This window comes from Strongylocentrotus purpuratus, unplaced genomic scaffold (assembly GCF_000002235.5).
Source record: "Strongylocentrotus purpuratus isolate Spur 01 unplaced genomic scaffold, Spur_5.0 spur5_scaffold_5, whole genome shotgun sequence".
Taxonomy (NCBI): domain Eukaryota; kingdom Metazoa; phylum Echinodermata; class Echinoidea; order Camarodonta; family Strongylocentrotidae; genus Strongylocentrotus; species Strongylocentrotus purpuratus.
The window spans coordinates 28,620,960-28,638,957 of NW_022145611.1; the positions used below are offsets into that span (position 1 = coordinate 28,620,960).

General features: G+C 37.1%; 1 protein-coding gene across 1 annotated transcript; it reads left to right on the forward strand.

The window, feature by feature from the left end:
• Positions 1–1,443: 1,443 nt before the first annotated feature.
• On the forward strand, positions 1,444–14,921 carry LOC115929612. Its single transcript, XM_030999157.1, has 7 exons — positions 1,444–1,510; positions 3,671–3,801; positions 8,340–8,663; positions 9,720–9,885; positions 10,683–10,813; positions 14,537–14,860; positions 14,916–14,921. The coding sequence occupies exons 1-7, from the start codon at positions 1,444–1,446 to the stop codon at positions 14,919–14,921; spliced, it is 1,149 nt and encodes a 382-aa protein (XP_030855017.1).
• Positions 14,922–17,998: the final 3,077 nt, after the last annotated feature.

The window sequence follows — 17,998 nt, forward strand, 5'->3', positions numbered from 1 at the left end:
TACCAGGAAAGCATTTTCAGACCTGGAATTCAACCATTTATTGCTTTTTTAGGCGATTGATTGAGATGAAGGTTTAGGATACTTGGTCTTTTAAATAGTCATATGGATGCAGTATAGATATGTTTAACATATTCCATATCTGCAGCTGACTAAAGAGAGTCTGAAAGGGGCTGCCTCTTCACCTCCCAGGAAAACTTACAACATATTTGTAGTCTGAAAAATCAATATCCTTAAAAGCGGAGGAACGATGGAGAGTCTGAGAGAGCAACTATAGAGTTTTTCTCAAGAAGAATACATTACAGGGTAGAGCCGAACACAATGCATAGCAGAATAGCAGTTCTGCTGAAGTGTTAAGAAACAATCTTAAGAAATATCTGTTTAATTTAGCTTATAATTGATCACCATAACCTTTCATGTCTGTATCTTTCCTATCGCACTTTGTATAAATGTATCATGTATGTATTTCATCTCTTGCACAAGCTGCGCCTTGAGCATTTGACTGTCAAGTGGATTTGGCGCCTTATAAATCATATACGTTATTATTATTATTATTATTATTATTATTATTATTATTATTATTATTATTATTATGGTTTAACCGAATTAAATCTTAGGCATTTACAAAAATAGATGTTAGACAACTTTAAATTCGATTTCCATACAAATAAGGAAGTAGTTGCAAAGGTTTTTTTTAAGAGCAAGATATCAATAAAAACGTAAAAATGCTTCATCAGCAACACGATTGCAAAACATTTCGAAAATTCAACTCAACGGCAGTTTTACCCACTGTCTAGCCTAATAAATCATGTTCGGATTGCATATCGTAATGTCGTGTAAATGTTCGCACATTCCATTAGGAGATGAGCATGGGTATCGCCATTGCATTCGATTTGTTTTCGGAAGTCTTTGCCATCAATGAAAAAGAGAAGTCAAACGTTGGAATCTATCATGTCTATTATTTCCAGTAATAATCAAAGTCCAGAATCAAGTAATGTAAATCAAGTTAGATATGTAAAACAGAACTGTGAATCAGTAATGAACTTTTGTAATTTACTTCTTAACTTGCAATTTCATGTTTACATGGTAGCATTGTCAGTTATAAAACTGCTCTCAACAAGTGCCCCGGGAAGATTGAAATTACTATTTCTATTTAATTTTTTTGTGCAAAATTCTGTTTTTCTATCCTACCCATTTGTTGAAGATGTTATCATATTTCGCAATCTGTTTTGTGACATAGAACTCTGCTCTTTACCGAACTGTCTTTGTTTATTTAGAATCGGCATACCACGCTTTTATGGTATGTGACTGTATTGAAAGGCACACTCACGCGAACTATATTTGTCTTCTTTCTATTCCGTTCACAAAAAAATCCTTGCGAACTTTGTGAACGCAATTCAAAGGATACAGACAGTTGAGTACATTGAAATATCTGTACGCTAAAACATGTCCATCGATCCCAAACCAGTCATAATTATTGTCTATGATGCCCCTTCGCTTCAAGCCGACGAAGGTCAATGCCACAGTGAAAAGATAAAGCGTTATTCTTATTCTAACAGTTTTATTACTTGTCGAAATACCAATCAAACACAATGGAAGTGCTGTGGAACAATTTATTTACTTATTTTGATTTAAATTTTATAAAATGAGAAATTGTTTTTTTTATTATTTGATAAATACAAAGTAAAATGACACTTCTTTTTTTTAAACGTTTGAATGGCGAAGACACTTATCTATTCAAACTTGGGGATGATAATGCATCACTTCTAATGGATTCTTCGTGGTAATTGTGGTTGGGATTCAAACACCATTACAAGGATAGGCTACCGGTAAGAAAATATCTACATCATTCTTACTATTTTAAGAATATTTTTGAGCCAATTAGAATTTTTCACCTTAGAAGTCAGTCAAGTAATCTTTTAATCTTTTAATCTTTTAATCCATCTAGAATTTTATTCGTTAAAATCCGTGAACCTACCAATGACAGTCAAAATGGTTGTAGTTAGGTTAAGTTCTTGTAAAGAACTTTTAGCAGCTTTAAGATACTACCTATTAAACCTTGCCAACAAAGAACCTGAGTGGCACATTGTTGAGAACGTAAATGTGTTCGATGGTTTGTTTTCGGTTTGGTAAGTATTTTTTTTACATTTCTGACAGCTCAGGAAGCAAGTTTATATGCTTGACGATTTCAGGCCCTCTCCGAGAGATCTTGTAGGCCTTATTAGGATTAACGCCTTATACCAAAGGGCACTAGTGCATCTATTCGGTTTCGAACCTGGGACCTCCGGTTGCTAGACCTCTGGACCTTGCGATTGATATCAACTCTTTGTAAGACAGGGACCTGCTCTACTATTGAGCCTCCACGGCACAAAGTTTTAATTCAAATGAAGTGATAATTTGGTTCTCTACAAACACCCATAGACTATACCTGCCCGGCATTAGGCCCGATTTGCCCGGCAATCGCACTGATAGACAGTAGTTTGCTCACACCATTAACACATTATTTTTAGGTTGGATGGGCGAGGTGTGTGTGCGTTGTGTTCGCGCGCGCGTGTGTGTTTGAGTGAATACTGAAAGTGTGTGATTTGATAAATTTTATCATATATTTCATTCTGTATATTTTGTTTAACTCTCATGTAATGTATTTACATATGTCAATTATTATCATACTTTTTTTACGTGCTGTAATTTTTGGAAGTTATTATGTATTAATGTATTAATTGACTAAATAATCAGTGCTTAATATTTATTTACTTATTTCTGTTTCTGTACAATGTTTAATTCACATATTCAAGTGGAATATGATTTATGTTGAATGGAATCGAATAAGCATCACGTAAAAATATCATTACGGTCATGGCCAATCTTTTCATTTACTGACAAACAGACAAACCTGAATGATGTTTATCTGTCATTAGTCTTTTTATGTCTTAATTGCCTTGAACTCAACACTATTCTTCTAGTACCGCGATTTTACCATGAATGATCGACCAACCGTGCCTGTGTAAATGTACACATTTCATTGAATTTACTGTTGAACAGTTGTATTGCATTTTAGATCTGCAGACGAGAAATATCTAGAAGAAAAAAATGTGTTCGTACATGTGTATAGCCGTGGGGGAGGGGAGGGGGAGAGGAGGGCCATGGGCTGCTGAAAATAGTAACGTGTATTTGTAATTTATTTGATAGTTAATATTTTCGTTCATGCACTTTTCATACAATGAACGATCAAATGTAAAACAAGTAGTAGAAGAAAAAAAGCGAGATAGAGAACGGGTCGAGTGAGGAACGGCTTTAAAGATTAAATCTTAGTTGTGCCGGCCTTCGCAAGAAGAAGGAGAAGAAGGAGAAGAAGAAGAGAAGCAATATACAATTTGAGATAAGGCCATTGTGCTTTTCTAGAAAATAATTAGAAAATAATTTAACACAATAAGACTAGAGTATGTGAAGGGCCGCAGAAAAATTTGACTGATGAAATTAGAAAAGAATGAGAAGAAAAGCAAACGCTGCTCGCACAGGATGTTCATAATTGGTTCAACTCACATTCATTGAAACTTAATTTTACAAAGTGTGAATTTGCATCGCATGGTTCCATTATTTTCATTATCATCATCATCAGCATCAGCCTATTTCTAGTTAAAATTCAATCATATCATCGTTTTACTTCTTTCAGATTTGTTCTTTCCATATGGATCAGCGGAAGGTGATACGGTTTTATTAACCGGGGACGAACTTAATACCGATGTACCTATCACACCCGGCCAAGGTTTCAAGTTTTACGGGTCTCAACAGAGTAATATCATAGTAAGTGTGTTTATCTTTGGTCAATTTGGAGATATAATTCAATAAACACGATCGCAAATTCTTACGAGAAATAAAACGAAGAGAAATTTCAAAACCTTGTTGTATATTCCTCAGAAACCACGTTTGGATTGGGTGACACGTAATTGTGATGTTCGCATATTTGAACGGGTGATGGATAAGGCTATTGAAATTACCATTGGTTGATTTTTCGAAATTCTTTGCGATCATGATATGCCCCCTTCTCATACACAAATGTTTCTTACGGATCTTTACGGGTCGCACAAATTCACGGTTCCATAGGATTTGGCTACTTTTAAGACAAATTTCAGAGTTGTTACGAGTTATTACAAGCTATTTACGGTTTATTACGGATTGTTACGAGTTATTACTGTGTATTCATGGCAGAATTCAACGATTTGTTACGATTTGTCAAGGATAGCTAGGAGCAACTTACGAGCGTTATACGACCTTTTAACACATTGCTACGAGTATTATTACGGAATGTTATTATTCATTGAAGCTTTTACATGTTAGTTGCGACTTGATTACGTGTTGTTACGAGTTAGTTACGAGTATTTACGATTTTGCAGCTTTTATACCTCTCCCTAAATCGTAAACAATACATAAGCAATACAGTGTGCTTACGGTTGCACCATGTAAGAGAGGGGGAGGATGGGGGAGTCCTGAAAAGAACTATCGGTAATCTTTATTTCGTGAGTGTGTGTAGTCCTTAGAAGTCCTTTTCAGGACTCCCTGATCCTCCTCTTTCACATGGTGCAACTGAAAGCCTACTGTATATCTACATCACCATGCACGCCGATTCTTATAAGCAGCATCTAATACACAAGAATACGTTAAGTATACGTTCTATTCGTAAAGTACCCGTAACTAAACGTAAGCACTCGTAACAATCCGTAAATTATCCGTAAACAAATCGTAAACTTACCGTAACAAATCGTTAACAAATTTGTTACGGTTCATTAACGGATTTTTGCGAGCAGTTATGCGGTGGTCACATCCCGCCGTACTTGCAAGTGCGTGCTGTCTACGTGCAAAAACGTGGGCAAAATGTGGGTATCCGTACGTGATGAGTACCGCCTCCGTACGGATTTGGAAGCACGCAGACACACCGTAGCACTTTTAGTGCACCAGGAACTTTCGCTGCGTTCGGGCTGCGTTCGGGCTACCGATTCACCCCAGTGCGTGTGACGTGCGTGCCCGGTACTGCCGACGAGCGCACAACGCACTGACTCCGTGCGTCTTTTAAAGGCGCACGTGATAAGTGCGTGGTCCGTGCTTACTCGCCACTTCCCCAGTTCAGCTATCCAATGAGCACGCAGAACTCACGTGGACCGTACCGAGTAAGCACTTACAACGCACGTTGTTCGCACTGATTTATGCAGTATATAGTCTCTTCGGTGGAATGGGCGGCATCTTGAGGCAGCAACAGCTGGGACTTCTGGAGAACATCGGAATGTCGTCCTATATATACACCGAGTTCATCGCACGTGCACGCACTTACAACATGCGAGTGAGTAAGGACACCGTACGTGAGCAGCACTTGTAAGTACGGCCTCCGTACGATAACGTGGCAACCGCACGGAGGCCGTACGTTGTAAGCACGTTGTAAGCACGTATAACGCACTTACCACGTGCACAACATACGATGCACGCAACCGTTCACGGCCAGGCGTGGCGTGCGGGCCACGTATACTTACAAAGTGCGTGTGACGCGCGTTGCCGGTACTCCCTCCCTGCCTTTGCCACTCCCTCCCTACGTTTTCAGAAAAACGTGGCGGCCGTGGCCTCCCCAAAAACCGTACGGACTAAAAACACGCAGGGTGGGATGTGACCAACGCTTAAGGATACTTACCGTACTTACGGGTTGTTACGAGTTTTTTACGAAAAAATCAATCCGTGGACAATTGTAAGAAGATTCGTGACATGTCAACAAATTTGCCTCTCTCACTGTTCCTTAAGCGTTTTAACGAGTTGTTGCGAGTTGTGACGAGTTATTTACGGAAATCAGCAAGTTATTTACGGATGCTTGCGATTGACTACGAGATGGCAATTCGTATAGGACTCGTAAGAAAAATCTTTTTATGTGAAGGGGTATTAATGAAAAGGAGTTAGATGAATGAATATGTACACCTCGTTATACCCCCTCACGTACACGGATTTTTCTACCCTGGGGCATGTCCTTGTGGGAATTTTTTTTAATTTCAGGCCTATCATTTCATAAGACAAGTCATTTTTAGCACGCTCTTGGACCATTTGTATCATCGAAAAAGGTGCTGGAAAAAAACTGTCTGAAAGAAAAGTAATAGGCCAACTGGTTCCAACAATAACTTGCTGTAAATGAAAGCAAAAAATGAGAGAATTTTTGTAAAGAACCGAGGAAAAACAGACAACAGATATGAACTTAATGACATTTAATGATCGTTTAATCAAAATGACAATTCGGTATAGAGTTTACGATGTTATTCACACACTATTCATCAACTAATTGACATTATGGTATCATAATATATTTGTGATCTTTATGCATCCTCGAAAAGTATAATATCAAATGCATTTACCCAAGTTTTTATAATCACATAACGTGTTTCAAAATGCACGAACTTGAAGAAAAATTCTCTTTTCTTTTAAAAACAGGAAAAGGGAGAATATCTTTATAAAGTATATAGTTATTAATAAACAAACTCAACAAACTAAATCACTTTCTTACTGATTGAAAGAAGATGCTTATGAAGATGTGCGGGTGCATTGACAGAAACATCATTATAACCTGGGGAATTAAATGTATTTAAGATCAAGTGGAAAATTCATAGGTATCAAAACTCAAGGCTATTGATGAACAGTGATAAAGACGTTCAAGTACTCCTAAATTGCCCAGTTTTACGAAGGAAAGTGCCACTTTTCTTTCTAATAAATCCCTCTTCCCCTTCTCATAAATGCCCCTTCTCTTTTGTAAGAAATGCCATTTTTCCCTTCTTACGAGTGCCCGTTTCAGGTGCGAGAAGCGTCCCTTTTTACACCTGATAAATGTTCTTTCTCTTCTGATAAGATCTCTCCCCCCCCCAAAAAAAAAAAAATGCCCTGATTTACGTAGGAAAATTGCCCCTTTCCTTTTGTCATTAATGCCCTTTTTCTTTTCTTATGAATGCCCCTATTTCAGCTCTGATAAGTGCCCATTTTCCTTTTTAATTAGTGATTTTTCTCTTGAAAGAAATGCCTTTTCCCATCTCTGAAAGTGCCCCTTTTTATGTATGAAAATAGTCCCCCCCCCCCCCTCCCTTGGCAAAAAGCTAGATCCACCCCTTGTCTACGTAAAGAGTAAATGGATTATGGTAAAAAGTGCTGTGATCGGCCACGCAATGGCGGTCATAGCGCTACATTGTCGTAAGAAGGTACGAATCACCTAAACGTGTTGTGCTCTTCATGAAAGGGGTTTCAGGTATAGCTATACTTTATTGAGAATAACATATGAAGGTATTACTGCTACAAGAGATATTGCAATTTAAATACTTTCTCAGTGAACGGTAAAATGTCTTGTCTTGTCGACGGTTGTTTTGGCTGATCGCGCGATGAGAGGAGACACATGCGCTGTGTGTGGGATGCGTGTGATTGAAGAATAACAAATAAAAACGGACAGAAGCTGGACTAAAACAAAGACTGACTCAATGTTATTCTTTAGTTTCTTCATACTCCTAAACTGTTTACATATAGAATGCCAGGTAAATTTTGTTGAGGTTGATTTTATACATTCTAGCTATACTTTCTTTTCCCAGGTGATTACACATAAGCCGTCATTTCGATTGTGTTTGTAACTCGCTCCAATCAAGTCTGTAAAGAAACAATATATGCAATGTTCGTTTTGATTTCGTTTTGTAAGATGTCAACCGCACATAATATCATCAAAGACAACAACACCCGCTGACGCAATGCTACGTCAGGCTAATGACGACTCGTGTGTAACGGGAATAACTAGTAACACATTTTAACTCCATGTTTAAACCTTAAAAATAATAATAATTATAGGCATTTTTATAGCGCCGTCTATCTAGAAATTCTATTCCGAGGCGCATTAATTATTACAGCGTTCCAGCATTTCAAGGAATTAATTCCTGCCAGTTACCCATTTACCTCACCTGGGCCGAGTGTGCCAAATGAAGGTTAATGCATTGCCAGAGTACATTAGTGCCGTTTCGGGGATCGAACCAGGACCTTTGAATTTCAATTCAAGTGCTTAAACCACTCGACTACGACCTGCGTTTTAGTTGCCTATAGGTACTTTACATTTTTTTAAATCCAACTTTTCCCAATCAATATCTGGAGAAATGCATAACATAAAGAAGATTGACCGTTAATGTATGGTCGTTGTGAGTATCTACATTTTCAACGAGAATTTATAAATTGTTTTTGCAGTATTTCCGGTCTTTTGTAATTCCTCCGGGGTAACTCCATTTTCATGTCTGCTATCCATTCTAATTATTCTGCTTAATGTCATCATAATGTTTTGGGTGATTCATACACAGGTCAACAACAACGGTGTCATTTTCTTCGGCAGTAGTAGTACTCCATACCTCAACCGATTCCCTGAGGATCCTCCGCCTTTGCACGACCATGCCAATGCCCTCATTACACCATACTGGGCCGACACTGACCCTACTAAGGAAGGTGCCAATGTATTTTACCGTAGCATTACACGTGTCAGTAGCGTTGATCAGGATGCCTTTGACCTGGCTGATGATGTCGTGAGGATGTCCTTCATGGAGCTGCAGAATTTCCAGACATCGTGGATGTTCGTTGTGACTTGGGACAATTTGGGATATTATAGTCCAATTACTCCTTCAAACCTTGTAAGCATTTTTCACCTTATGTTAATTAACAATTTATCATTAGTGAAAACCAAAGCTTTAAAAAATATAAATTGAAGTATGCATCACACAATTTCTCCTGGGCATTAACACTAATCCATATGAACAGGTTGCAAGCAATTCATTAATACAAAGGAGAAAGAAAAGATCATAATTTGAAACCATACGAAAACATTTTAATATTACCAACAAATTTAAAAAATTGGATGCATTCCAATGATATAACTTTGCTAAACCCACGTTGCGTTTGATTATTATGCAGCGGAATTCTTATCAAGTTGTTTTGCTGACCGATGGAGAGTTTTCATTCTGCATATTCAATTATGGTGGCCTCACCTGGACAACGGGTTTTGTACAAGACAGGGTTGGTGGAGACGGTGAAATAGCGGGTGATGGACAGGGAGGAACTTCACCAGCTCAGGTAGATATATATATACGTCTCAGTCTCTCTCGTACAACACACACACACACACACACACACACACCCCTGCCGGATACCCACTCACGTCACACATACGACCTCTTGCTTTCGTTCCATTTCCATCGCTAATCCAATCTTCTAAAATAGATATGCCAATCATTTTTTCGAATAAGAATCCGTATCCCCAACTGTCTATGATAAAAAATATGCTTACATGTTTAAAGTTATGTCATGTCTAACTTGATTTAAGGGGTCCATCGGTAGAATAGCTGTGCTGTAATGGCACAGCTGGGTAAGGTGATCCGTCCGAAATTATGTTGTCATATTGTCATTATTATGTTATTATTCTTATGTTTGCTATATTCAGTAAATAAAACCGATCAATCAATTTTACACCTTTCTAAATATGAGAACGTCAGAATTACATAATTATTACATAATCAGATGGCAATTTATTTGTATAGGCAATATAATAAGATAATTTCTTAAAAGTTAATTTCTTGAAAGACTTGTTGGAAAGTCATGCTGAAATTCAATTAAAACTCATCGGAAACATTCCGTCTATGGTTGTAGCATGTATAAGATGGACTTGTCTTGTTATATTCCTTTTATTATAGGCTGGTTTTGGTGCTGGTGATAAAATAAATTCCTACACGCTAGAAGGATCTCAAACCCAAGACATAATTGCTATTAACGAGAAGAGCAATATTGGTGTTCCCGGGCGATTCATTTTTAAAATTGATGAAGCAAATATGATAACGGAACCTTCTATCCCTACATCAGGTAATGTATATGGATTTTTTTCTACTATCACTCAGAGTATCATTATGCTTATCTGTTTAAGCCCATAGAATCCTTAAGTCTGTCGTTTTAGCATTTTAATAATTCTTATTATGAAACTTATTTTTTCTTTACATAGCGCACTTCCAATACACTGTACATGTTTATATTCAATTTATAGTGATGTTATTAACATGACTATTTTCCCTTCTATTCCCAGTTCCAGCATTGTTCTTCCCCTACGGACCAGGGACGGGTGATCTGAGTATACAGATTCAGCTCGACTCTAATTCACCTCATATTCTGACGGGTCGCGGATTCAAATTTTATAACTACATGCGCTTTTCATACAATGAACGATCAAATGTAAAACAAGTAGTAGAAGAAAAAAAGCGAGATAGAGAACGGGTCGAGTGAGGAACGGCTTTAAAGATTAAATCTTAGTTGTGCCGGCCTTCGCAAGAAGAAGGAAAAGAAGAAGAAGAGAGGCAATATACAATTTGAGATAAGGCCATTGTGCTTTTCTAGAAAATAATTAGAAAATGGTTTTAACAAAATAAGACTAGAGTGTGTAAAGGGCCGCAGAAAAATTTGACTGATGAAATTAGAAAGGAATGAGAAGAAAAGCAAACGCTGCTTACACAGGATGTTCATAATTGGTTCAACTCACATTCATTGAAACTTAATTTTACAAAGTGTGAATTTGCATCGCATGGTTCCATTATTTTCATTATCATCATCATCAGCATCAGCATATTTCTAGTTAAAATTCAATAATATCATCGTTTTACTTCTTTCAGATTTGTTCTTTCCATATGGATCAGCGGAAGGTGATACGGTTTTATTAACCGAGGACGAACTTAATACCGATGTACCTATCACACCCGGCCAAGGTTTCAAGTTTTACGGGTCTCAACAGAGTAATATCATAGTAAGTGCGTTTATCTTTGGTCAATTTGGAGATATAATTCAATAAACACGATCGCAAATTCTTACGAGAAATATTTAAACAAAGGGAAATTTCAAAACCTGATTGTATATCCCTCAAATACCACGTTTGGATTCAGTGACACGTAATTGTAATGTTCGCATATTTGAATGGGTGATGGATAAGGCTATTGAAATTACCATTGGTTGATTTTTCGAAATTCTTTGTGATCATGATATGCCCCCTTCTCATACATGGATGTTTCTTACGGATCTTTACGGATCGCACAAATTTACGGTTCCATAGGATTTGGCTACTTTTAAGACAAATTTAAGAGTTGTTACGAGTTATTACAAACTATTTACGGTTTATTACGGATTGTTACGAGTTATTACTGTGTATTTATGGCAGAATTCAACGATTTGTTACGATTTCTCAAGGGTAGCTAGGAGCAACTTACGAGCGTTATACGACCTTTTAACGCATTGCTACGAGTATTATTACGGAATGTTATTATTCATTGAAGCTTTTACATGTTAGTTGCGACTTGATTACGTGTTGTTACGAGTTAGTTACGAGTATTTGCAAGTCTTTACGATTTTGCAGCTTTTATACCTCTCCCTAAATCGTAAACAATTCATGAGCAATACAGTGGGCTTTTACGGTTGCACCATGTGAGAGAGGGGGAGGATGGGGGAGTCCTGAAAAGGACTATCGGTAATCTTTATTTCGTGAGTGTGTGTAGTCCTTAGAAGTCCTTTTCAGGACTCCCTGATCCTCCTCTCTCCCATGGTGCAACTGAAAGCCTACTGTATATCTACATCACCATGCACGCCGATTCTTATAAGCAGCATCTAATACATAAGAAAACGTTAAGTATACGTTCTATTCGTAAAGTACCCGTAACTAAACGTAAGCACTCGTAACAATCCGTAAATTATCCGTAAACAAATCGTAAACTTACCGTAACAAATCGTCAACAAAATTGTTACGGTTCATTAACGGATTTTTGCGAGCAGTTAAGGATACTTACCGTACTTACGGGTTGTTACGAGTTTTTTACGGAAAAATCAATCCGTGGACAATTGTAAGAAGATTCGTGACATGTCAACAAATTTGCCTCTCTCACGGTTCCTTAAAAGTGTTAACGAGTTGTTGCGAGTTGTGACGAGTTATTTACGGAAATCAGCAAGTTATTTACGGATGCTTGCGATTGACTACGAGATGGCAATCCGTAAGGACTCGTAAGAAAAATCTTTTTATGTGAAGGGGTATTAATGAAAAGGAGTTAGATGAATGGAAATGTACACTTCGTTATACCCCCTCACGTACACGGATTTTTCTACCCTGGGGTATGTCCTTGTGGGAATTTTTTTTATTTCAGGCCTATCATTTCATAAGACAAGTCATTTTTAGCACGCTCTTGGACCATTTGTATCATCGAAAAAGGTGCTGGAAAAAAACTGTCTGAAAGAAAAGTAGTAGGCCAACTGGTTCCAATAACTTGCTGTAAATGAAAGCAGGAAATGAGAGAATTTTTGTAAAGAACCGAGGAAAAACAGTCAACAGATATGAACTTAATGAGATTTAATGATCGTTTAATCAAAATGACAATTCGGTATAGAGTTTACGATGTTATTCCCACACTATTTATCAACTAATTGACATTATGGTATCATAATATATTTGTGATCTTTATACATCCTCGAAAAGTATAATATCAAATGCATTTACCCAAGTTTTTATAATCACATAACGTGTTTCAAAATGCACGAACTTGAAGAAAAATTCTCTTTTCTTTTAAAAACAGGAAAAGGGAGAATATCTTTATAAAGTATATAGTTATTAATAAACAAACTCAACAAACTAAATCACTTTCTTACTGATTGAAAGAAGATGCTTATGAAGATGTGCGGGTGCATTGACAGAAACATCATTATAACCTGGGGAATTAAATGTATTTAAGATCAAATGGAAAATTCATAGGTATCAAAACTCAAGGCTATTGATGAACAGTGATAAAGACGTTCAAGTACTCCTAAATTGCCCAGTTTTACGAAGGAAAGTGCCCCTTTTCTTTCTAATAAATCCCTCTTCCCCTTTTCATAAATGCCCCTTCTCTTTTGTAAGAAATGCCATTTTTCCCTTCTTACGAGTGCCCGTTTCAGGTGCGAGAAGCGTCCCTTTTTACAACTGATAAATGCTCTTTCTCTTCTGATAAGATCTCCCCCCCCCAAAAAAAAAAAGAAGAAAAGAAATGCCCTGATTTACGTAGGAAAATTGCCCCTTTCCTTTTGTCATTAATGCCCTTTTTCTTTTCTTATGAATGCCCCTATTTCAGCTCTGATAAGTGCCCATTTTCCTTTTTAATAAGTGATTTTTCTCTTGAAAGAAATGCCTTTTCCCATCTCTGAAAGTGCCCCTTTTTATGTATGAAAATAGTCCCCCCCCCCCCTCCCTTGGCAAAAAGCTAGATCCACCCCTTGTCTACGTAAAGAGTAAATGGATTATGGTAAAAAGTGCTGTGATCGGCCACGCAATGGCGGTCATAGCGCTACATTGTCGTAAGAAGGTACGAATCACCTAAACGTGTTGTGCTCTTCATGAAAGGGGTTTCAGGTAGCTATACTTTATTGAGAATAAGATATGAAGGTATTACTGCTACAAGAGATATTGCAATTTAAATACTTTCTCAGTGAACGGTAAAATGTCTTGTCTTGTCGACAGTTGTTTTGGGTGATGAGAGGAGACACATGCGCTGTGTGTGGGATGCGTGTGATTGAAGAATAACAAATAAAAACGGACAGAAGCTGGACTAAAACAAAGTCTGACTTGGGTTCCATGTGAACCCTTTATGGGGAGTTTAATGTTATTCTTTAGTTTCTTCATAGTCCTAAACTGTTTACATAATTTATAGAATGCCAGGTAAATTTTGTTGAGGTTGATTTTATACATTCTAGCTATACTTTCTTTTCCAAGGTGATTACACACAAGCCGTCATTTCGATTGTGTTTGTAATTCGCTCCAATCAAGTCTGTAAAGAAACAATATATGCAATGTTCGTTTTGATTTCGTTTTATAAGATGTCAACCTCACATAATATCATCAAAGACAACAACAGTCGCTGACGCAATGCTACGTCAGGCTAATAACGACTCGTGTGTAACGGGAATAACTAGTAACACATTTTAACTCCATGTTTAAACCTTAAAAATAATAATAATTATAGGCATTTTTATAGTGCCGTCTATCTAGAAATTCTATTCCGAGGCGCATTAATTATTACAGCGCTCCAGCATTTCAAGGAATTAATTCCTGACAGTTACCCATTTACCTCACCTGGGCCGAGTGTGCCAAATGAAGGTTAATGCATTGCCAAAGTACATTAGTGCCGTTTCGGGGATCGAACCACGACCTTTGAATTTCAATTCAAGTGCTTAAACCACTCGACTACGACCTGCGTTTTAGTTGCCTATAGGTACTTTACATTTTTTTTAATCCAACTTTTCCCAATCAATATCTGGAGAAATGCATAACATAAAGAAGATTGACCGTTAATGTATGGTCGTTGTGAGTATCTACATTTTCAACGAGAATTTATAAATTGTTTTTGCAGTATTTCCGGTCTTTTGTAATTCCTCCGGGGTAACTCCATTTTCATGTCTGCTATCCATTCTAATTATTCTGCTTAATGTCATCATAATGTTTTGGGTGATTCATACACAGGTCAACAACAACGGTGTCATTTTCTTCGGCAGTAGTAGTACTCCATACCTCAACCGATTCCCTGAGGATCCTCCGCCTTTGCACGACCATGCCAATGCCCTCATTACACCATACTGGGCCGACACTGACCCTACTAAGGAAGGTGCCAATGTATTTTACCGTAGCATTACACGTGTCAGTAGCGTTGATCATGATGCCTTTGACCTGGCTGATGATGTCGTGAGGATGTCCTTCATGGAGCTGCAGAATTTCCAGACATCGTGGATGTTCGTTGTGACTTGGGACAATTTGGGATATTATAGTCCAATTACTCCTTCAAACCTTGTAAGCATTTTTCACCTTATGTTAATTAACAATTTATCATTAGTAAAAACCAAAGCTTTAAAAAATATAAATTGAATTATGCATCACACAATTTCTCCTGGGCATTGACACTAATCCATATGAACAGGTTGCAAGCAATTCATTAATACAAAGGAGAAAGAAAAGATCATAATTTGAAACCATACGAAAACATTTTAATATTACCAACAAATTAAAAAAATTGGATGCATTCCAATGATATAACTTTGCTAAACCCACGTTGCGTTTGATTATTATGCAGCGGAATTCTTATCAAGTTGTTTTGGTGACCGATGGAGAGTTTTCATTCTGCATATTCAATTATGGTGGCCTCACCTGGACAACGGGTTTTGTACAAGACAGGGTTGGTGGAGACGGTGAAATAGCGGGTGATGGACAGGGAGGAACTTCACCAGCTCAGGTAGATATATATATACGTCTCAGTCTCTCTCGTACAACACACACACACACACACCCCTGCCGGATACCAACTCACGTCACACATACGACCTCTTGCTTTCGTTCCATTTCCATCGCTAATCCAATCTTCTAAATAGATATGCCAATCATTTTTTCGAATAAGAATCCGTATCCCCAACTGTCTATGATAAAAAATATGCTTACATGTTTAAGTTATGTCATGTCTAACTTGATTTAAGGGGTCCATCGGTAGAATAGCTGTGCTGTAATGGCACAGCTGGGTAAGGTGATCCGTCCGAAATTATGTTGTCATATTGTCATTATTATGTTATTATTCTTATGTTTGCTATATTCAGTAAATAAAACCAATCAATCAATTTTACACCTTTCTCAATATGAGAACGTCAGAATTACATAGAATTACATAATTATTACATAATCAGATGGCAATTTATTTGTATAGGAAATATAAAAAGATAATTTCTTAAAAGTTAATTTCTTGAAAGACTTGTTGGAAAGTCGTGCTGAAATTCAATTAAAACTCATCGGAAACTTTCCGTCTATGGTTGAAGCATGTATAAGATGGGCTTGTCTTGTTATATTCATTTTATTATAGGCTGGTTTTGGTGCTGGTGATGAAATAAATTCCTACACGCTAGAAGGATCTCAAACCCAAGACATAATTGCTATTAACGAGAAGAGCAATATTGGTGTTCCCGGGCGATTCATTTTTAAAATTGATGAAGCAAATGTGATAACGGAACCTTCTATCCCTACATCAGGTAATGTATATGGATTGTTTTCTACCATCACTCCGAGTATCATTATGCTTATCTGTTTAAGCCCATAGAATCCTTAAGTCTGTCGTTTTAGCATTTTAATAATTCTTCTCATGAAACTTATTTTTTCTTTACATAGCGCACTTCCCATACACTGTACATGTTTACATTCAATTTATAGTGATGTTATTAACATGACTATTTTCCCTTCTCTTCCCAGTTCCAGCATTGTTCTTCCCCTACGGACCAGGGACGGGTGATCTGAGTATACAGAATCAGCTCGACTCTAATTCACCTCATATTCTGACGGGTCGCGGATTCAAATTTTATAATTACATGAGGGAAAGTCTCAGAGTAAGTGCATTATATTTATTTGATATTACGGAAACGACTGAATTTTTGTTGTCAGGTTCTTAAATAGATTTAAAGTTTATTTTGCAAAGTATAAAATATAATTAATTCTATATCTACTAAGCCTGCAGAGATAGACTACAGTGATTCGAGATATATTTCTTAAGGAATTTCGTAAGATAAATGTTTTTATTTTTATTACACTAATACTATTTTAAAGGTCTGTTTCGATGCTCTCAAAAGCCTTTCGTCAGATTTCTTTCATATTAAATGAGAAATAAAAAGACATCAATAAAACTAATCTGCTGTGATTTATGTCTTCTGCCTCCTCAGGTAAAATGTTAAAGAAATGAGGGTTAGAAAATAATTTAGATACCATCATTGGTATTAAATGTTAATGACGGCAACCTGAACTACACACATGTAAAACCTATAGTAAGGACTGTGTGAATACGCGGCAGTCTACACACAAGCTTTTTTCGATCGAAGCGCTGAGAATAATGTGGCGGGGGCCATCGGGGTGGAAGAGTCCTTGCGTACGGGGGCGTATAGCCGCCATCGAGTTCCTTGCATATATTTACACTACAAATCACCACAAATCACACAAACATTCTCATGCATGTTACCTTTGATACTAGGAGAACAACATGAAACAATATTTGATATTTTTCTTTCCAATTTCCTTTTGCTACCTAAACTGTACAAGAACTTTAAAATAAGTTGGATATAACATTTAAAACTTCAGTCCCTTTTAAAGAAGAAAGAATCACATTATTTATATGCCTTTTGTTATGCTGTTGCTTCTGATGGTAAAAACATGCATATCTGCTCATTCGCTCATTTGTTTTTATGTTTCTTAGTTGCTATAAAATTTCTGCAATTGATATATTTCCCCCCTGTCTTATCCGTTTAAATATTCCTTTCCCCTTGTGCTGGCTCTCTATCTCCTACATCGCCTCAAATGTCCTGCAGGTATTTTCCTCTTTTTTTTCCTTTCTTTCTTTAAATTCATGAAATATAACAATACGTAGAGCGCACCCGAATCCACAATGATACTCTGCGAAACATTACAATTGACCCATTTTGACTGTCGCGTTCACAGATATAAAAGGAGATTCTCGAACAGAAAACCGGAGCGCGTTTGCTTGAAGAGAAAATGGCTTGGAATGTTTTTCTTCAAAAATGAAACAAACTCTGGAGTGCGACCAATTCACAATGGCACGCGATTTGACACGTTCTGTAGAATATTTGCAAGGCCTACAATAGCATGTCGTTAGACTTGGTGAATTTGCAAAGCATTATAACAAATGTGTGTGTGTATTGGGTTTTTACAGACGTGTATCAATCAGATATGATTATTTATGTCTGACGCTACAGCCATTTATAACATCTTGTGTAGTTTCAAATTAGGCGACAAAATTATTGTTCGACTATTTCCATTAGTATGTTACACACTCTAAAAACTCAAATGTTCAATCAATATTTAAAAGGGCAGCATTTTCAAAATAGTATTTCAACACATTTTAACATGCTGGATCCAACACTCGAAAGGTTGGGTCCAGCAAAATAA